General features: G+C 42.5%; 1 protein-coding gene across 2 annotated transcripts; it reads right to left on the reverse strand.

The window, feature by feature from the left end:
* Positions 1-1,247: 1,247 nt before the first annotated feature.
* Positions 1,248-3,402, reverse strand: LOC146782969 (uncharacterized). Of its 2 annotated transcripts, none has more exons than XM_085638273.1 (2): positions 2,657-3,402; positions 1,248-1,829 (listed from the first exon to the last, which is right to left on the reverse strand). In XM_085638273.1, exons 1-2 carry the CDS (start codon positions 3,305-3,307, stop codon positions 1,365-1,367), a joined length of 1,116 nt encoding a protein of 371 aa, XP_085494399.1. In that variant the 5' UTR covers positions 3,308-3,402; the 3' UTR covers positions 1,248-1,364. The 2 variants fall into 2 exon arrangements, with proteins under 2 accessions (XP_085494399.1, XP_085494398.1); XM_085638272.1 differs by having other exon boundaries at positions 1,248-2,540.
* Positions 3,403-6,168: the final 2,766 nt, after the last annotated feature.

The following is a 6,168-nucleotide window of genomic DNA, read 5'->3' on the forward strand; positions in this document are numbered from 1 at the left end:
CGACCTCCATGGCGCTTCCGCGGTACCTAAATGCCTATATCCGCTGTTGTAGACTTTGTATATCCTTTAATTCACTCTCAGAGACCCAACTATTAAATTTATCAGGCCATCCCCGCCATTTAACTAGGCACTGTCTTTGTGCCCCGTGCCCCTTCTTTGCCAAAACGTTCTCAATACGGTACACACGATCTTGATCCTGTTTTATTTTTTGCAGCTCTTCTTTGTAAAAACACCCTTCGACCTCCTCCCCAGCATAGTCTTTTAAGTTAAAAACTGTAACGCCTGAATGCTTGGAAATCTTGTCTATCACAAAGATCTCATCTGTAAAAGTCTGCTCATACCCCTTTTGAAATACCCCCTTGCATCTAGATACCCTAACATGATCACCTTTTTTGAGAGTGTTTTTTGAAACAGGGTTGTTGGTGAACACGGACCCGTACACAGTTCTCCAAATTTTCAACTCATTTTGCGGGGATACTTCTACAGGGGACGTCTTAATGGTTCTATGATAGCTATGATTGTAACTTTCAATAAAATCTTGTAAACGATCTATATAACGAAATGTGTTGTACGCTGTAAAATACCGCCAAATTCGTGCCTTGAGAGTTCTGTTGAATCTTTCTACAATCGCCGCCTTCACTTCGTTGTTTGTAACAAAATGTTTTACACCATACTTGTTCAGCAGAGCTTTTAGCGTCTTGTTTTCAAACTCTTTTCCTCTATCTGTTTGTAACTTTTTAGGAATTCTCCCGCTGCTGAAAATGTAATCAAAGGCTTTTGTGACCGAGCTCCCCGATTTTTCCTTCAGGCCAACGGCGAATGCATACTTTGACAGTACGTCTATCACCGTTAATATAAATTTTACACCATCATTAACCGCGGCATGTTCACGGACGTCTAGAAGGTCCGCTTGCCATTGATGATTTAAGCCGCTGACTATCACACGCCGTCTTTGAAAGCGCTTTCTCGACCCCTTATGTAGCGTGTAGGCATCTTCGCCCGATAACCAGTCGCGTACCTGTGTTCTTTTAACACCGTCGTTGTGGATTTTGCTCTCCTTGTACAAGGCTTCTACACCGCCAAAACTACCAACTTTCGAGGGGTTGTAATTAACTCTTTTGAAAAGCTTCTGCATCGTAGCGCTTCTTGAACTAAAATACCGCAACCCCTACTCCCGCCCCCCTATTCTATTAATTCACTTTTGTTTTATTATTTTTCTTTATCAAATAATCAGAACTAGAAGCCGGTTTATTTTACAATAGTAGATTATTTAATAACACACGAATTAAACAGTGTATGATTTAAACTGGTAATATAGGAATGTACAGCGCTATAAACGATAATAACGATAAAAACATAGATATTTAACACAATGCTCTCAAAAACTCGTGACGTAGAATCAATATTTGGATTTTGCTAGCTATGAACGGTACCAGTCTTCTTACATCCTCCCCACGCCCCTTCAAGAAGGCTCGACAAAACAAATCAGATATTGTATTCATGAAATTGAAAAACTGTTTCTTATTCAGAGTAGTTCCTAGGGTGCAAAATGTCCGCCTGATATAATTGTCGATGCAATCTTCGAGCACGTCGTCAGCGCCCAAGAAGATTTTGCTCTTTTCAACGTCGTAAAAGCCTCTAGGTTTCTGACCCAGTTCTTTTTCAAGCTCTTCGATGATTTCACATCGCTTGTTACGACATAGCGCGGTCGGGCGAAACACTGGTTTGGGGTACGCCATCTTTGCTCTGATCAGAAAATAAAAAGCGTCTTCCAGGCATCTAACGCTCGGTCGCACGCCGATCTCAACCATGTGTCGAAACACACTTTCCTGCAACGGAAAAACACACATACATAATAGTAGCAATCGCGAAGATCATCATGTTTTCATTTACTCTACATTAAGAAATGTCATGTTCCTCGGTTTTAAACTCCTGTAAAGATACTTGATCTTAAAATATCTACGGTAATTCTTCCTTCTCAAATGCTGTTTCATTATCAAGCGTATGTCTTCATCACCCGCTTCATACATACTTTTCACATGCTCTGATGGGGACTGTACTCTCTTAATATACTTTAAAACATTCGCAATCATCTTACTACAATCTTCGGGTACTGACATTTCTTTCAAGCCATAGACCGCCCCCAACGTCGCCATAATCTTATAGGGGTCCAGCTTGTAACATAGTTTCCGTATCAAACTGTCTTCATATTCATCACCCGTCGTGAGACAGTCGTGATGCAACTGACTCGGGTCGTCAATTTTACAACCTTCGCATTCGTCGTACCACCCCGCCTTTAAGCACAATTTTATGATCGCGGCTATCGCTGTCAAAAGTCCGCGATATCGATCCGTGCTCCAACTTTCACCACGACAAAATTGTACAATTGCGTCTAAGCGCTTACAGCTGCAGTTTTTATGCGTTACGGCAAGTTTTTTCTGTCTTGAGCAGCAGAGACATGAAAAACGTAGCGATGGCTGTGTGACTTCCATAGTCGTGCTAGCGGTTTTGTCGCCTGGGGCTCCTCCTCCTCTCTTTTGCTGATAAAAAGAAAAAAGGGGTTTTTCGACCTCAGCCTTCCTCACAACTACACGCCTCATCATCACACTCTTAAACACCCCAGAGGATTTGCCGAAAAATTGCGGTTCGTACTTACTTTTCGTTTTCCAACTTCGCACTTTTCTGTTTCGTTTACAGATTCTTCTCCGGAATCCATCTCTGTACAGTCGCTGGAGTCCTCGGGTTCAGGCTCTTGCAGGTCAATACCCTCGTCATCTTCACTTGGTTCCGCTCTTCCACCGCCGTCTGTAGCATCGGAGGTATTGCTCGCCATTTTAGCAACGCCACCAACCGCCTCTTCGCAGGCTCCGGTCTCGGGCTTTATATTCGGCATAGCCGATGCCTCGACGTCTGTCTCGGGCTTTTTATTCAGCATCGCCGACGACATCTCCGACGTAGTACCCGCAGGCGTTGTTGGCGCGCAATTTTCCTTATCACTATCGTCGAGTTCTGCAGCGTCGTCTGCAGCATTTGCCGCTTCCTTCAGCATCGCTGTTATAGTTTCTCCAAGGGGTCCCGCTTCCACGCTAGAGCAAGACATTCTCAAAGTTGTCTTAAAGCTCGAGCTTTTCTTTGTCGGCAAAAAGCGGGGGTTTCTTAACACACGGTCCTCGGAATGCTGGCTTATATCCTCTGTGAACATACTAGACACGCCCCGCGGTATGTTTGTAGACTCGTATTTCACACTACCCCCACTTCTTAGCAACCCTCCTGCATGCGTGGTCGATTCATACGTTTTTGATTTCATCGCAGTATCATTTTATAAGCCTTGATTCACAATTCCTAACTTATCGTTTTATACGCTTTATGATTTCATCGCCGTATCATTTTATAAGCCTTGATTCACAAATCCTAACTTATCGTTTTATACGCTTTTTTTTTTATTTATTTTTTTTATTTCATCGCCGTATCATTTTATAAGCCATGATTCACAAAATAACGACCTATAAAACAATAAAATGCTATAATCTTATCAATACGTTATAAGGACCGATTAAAACCCCGATTAAAATCAGACTTGGAACGCGTCCAATATAGACACACGGACCAAAGGGGCGTGGTCAAAGGGGCGTGGCCACCTGTCAAAAAATACATGGTGACGAGTAGTATACAACCTATACTACTCGGGTTCATTACCATGTGGTACTCCCGGGATGAATTATGGAACACAACAACATCAGCATCCCACTATCTGCTAAGGCACAGTTCCTTTCACTTCCCCTCCAGAGCTGAGAAACAAACAATAATTGAACATTTGAATATTTACATTGGTCCAGACTTACTGTTCAGAGCCTGTTACTGTTATTGTTTTTTTCCTCCCGCTACCTGAGTTGCCCACTGTACCTTTAAGAGTTCATCTACCGAGTCGTCTATGTGGTGGTCGTCGCTTGCGTGGGACTTGGGTGAGCTGTGGACTGGGTTTGATGTCTCCTGAGAGGTCTCCCTTTAGGTGTGGCTATGCACTGAAATGTGTCTCCATTTTAAAAGGGGAGGGTCAACGCGGGCAGAGGCTGCCTTCATCCACGTCCGTCGGTCGGGAAAATGGAGGCCTCCTTTGCTGAGCCTTTCCCAGGCCAGGTCTCAAACCAGCCACATAAACATATGAAGAGCCCACAAGAGGCGACACAGGCGTTATCAGAAACAACGAAACTGCTGATCGCAGTCGCACATTTCCCCGGCACGAAGGCATCACAAGCTTCTGTTCTGAACGTGGTTGTGACAAAGTCGCTTCCCTCGCCTCTAGGTATCTTCTGCTATTATTGGTGGACTGTTCAGGGTGCAGCCGATGACCTCATGCAAGTACAGGTTTGGGAAACAAGAGGCTTTGCTTCTGGGCACACTGCAGAGATCATGATGGTGGCAGTCTCAGCACGTCATCTAGAGACGCTGGACTTTCCTTGGGCTACACGAAAAACCAGTTGCGCCTGCATAGCCTCAGGAAATGAGCTGTCGCACTTTACAAAAACCTATAACACTACATAGCTAGGGGTGGGCGGAATTTGCGGAATTGCGTTACGCAAATCTCCACGAAACGGTAAAAAATCTCCGCGAACACGCAGAAATTCCGCGAACACGCGGAATTGCTTGTTCGCGATGCTTTTTTCCTGTTCACAATTGCTGTTTGCGTGCTCGGGGAGAAATATCTCGCGAACACGCATTTTGAGATCGCGAACAAGCAAAAATTTCGCGAAATCGCGGAAAGCAGGCTTTTTAGCAATTTTGCGTTCTCCGCGGAACGCGAAATTCCGCAAATTCCGCGAGCGGAACGGAATTTACCGCCCAGGCCTATACATAGCCCCTTGAGTTGTGTTTTCCTGTTCGTGGCAGTCTTTGCTTTCCAGGTTCCTAATGCTGACCCTGGGAGAGGGGAGCTGCCAGTCAACACCCCCAACCCCGGAGCTTCATCTCCACTGGTTTAGAGCCATTGATACCAGCTGCTGAGAAATCTTTGCACGAAGACTGATTAATTTAACCCCATACGTACACTAAAAGTTATCAGAAAGAGTTTTTATATACTATAGTGGTAGACCTGGCCCTCTCTGCAGGGTCACCCCTAACTTTTTGCCTACAATCATTTGGTGAACCCATTTTTGCGTGCTTTTAGAACTTTACCACTGCTAACCAGTACTGAAATACTTGTGCTCACTACCTAAAATCTGATACACCTGGAGTACATCTGATCGGCACATTTAATTTACTTGCAAGTCCAAAGCACATAGTGCTACATGTACCCATGGCCTATACATTAAATGCTACTAAGGGGCCTGCAGCACTCATTGTGCCACCCGCTAACGTAGCATTTCAAAGCGTTTCTCGGGCCTGCCACTGCAGCCTGTGGTGCACTTTTAACCTTTTATATTTATCAACTAGGTGCTGGGTGTCTGCTGGCAAGGCGGTGTTTGGACAAAATATCGAATGATGTTTAATAATTTCAAATGCAGATTTGTGTGTATGTAATTTAATAATTTTGGAAGAATTGTAGGATTATTTATACTTTTAAAAACATTTTTATATAAAGTATAATTATAAAATTGCATTTTTATGTTTTCAATACAATTTGTAATAATTCATATTTACTTATGTTAAAATTTATATTTGGAATTTATATCGCAATATAGAATTTTTGTTTTACTTTAGGAATTCATAATATTAAAAAAATTGTGTATAAAATATATTTTTATAATTAAATGATGTTTTCTATGTATTAATGTGAATATTTATTGTTATAGTTTAATTTTATTTAATAATTTTATTATTTTTTAATTATTTAGCAACAATATTGCAATGTATAATTAATTCAATGTTATAAATGAAAAATAATTATTTTATATAATAATTCGTACTGTTAATCATATCAGGGGCGGCTTATCCTTTGGATTGTGGGGTGTTGACCCCCTACTGTGAGCCACTACACCCCAAACAGACTTCATACTCCCATTCATTTGGTTCCTGTAATATCGGGGTGGGAATACAGAGCAATCGGGGTGAGGATTGAATGAGAGGCTGTGTTAATAAACTGTGCACGTCAGATTGGTTGGTATTTTTGTTGTGGCCAGCCTGACATGCACAGTTCAGGCTTCCATAATCAACGCTACCTAGAAAATGGAA

Source organism: Triturus cristatus, chromosome 12, assembly GCF_964204655.1.
Source record: "Triturus cristatus chromosome 12, aTriCri1.1, whole genome shotgun sequence".
Lineage (NCBI taxonomy): Eukaryota > Metazoa > Chordata > Amphibia > Caudata > Salamandridae > Triturus > Triturus cristatus.

Bases quoted from the DNA above. Each gene is read 5' to 3' on its own strand.
- LOC146782969 (XM_085638272.1), bottom strand. From the start codon at position 3,307: ATGAAATCAAAAACGTATGAATCGACCACGCATGCAGGAGGGTTGCTA. The intron at 2,541-2,656 runs GTAAGTACGAAC...TCTTTTTATCAG, and splicing joins GCGAAGTTGGAAAACGAAAA to CAAAAGAGAGGAGGAGGAGC.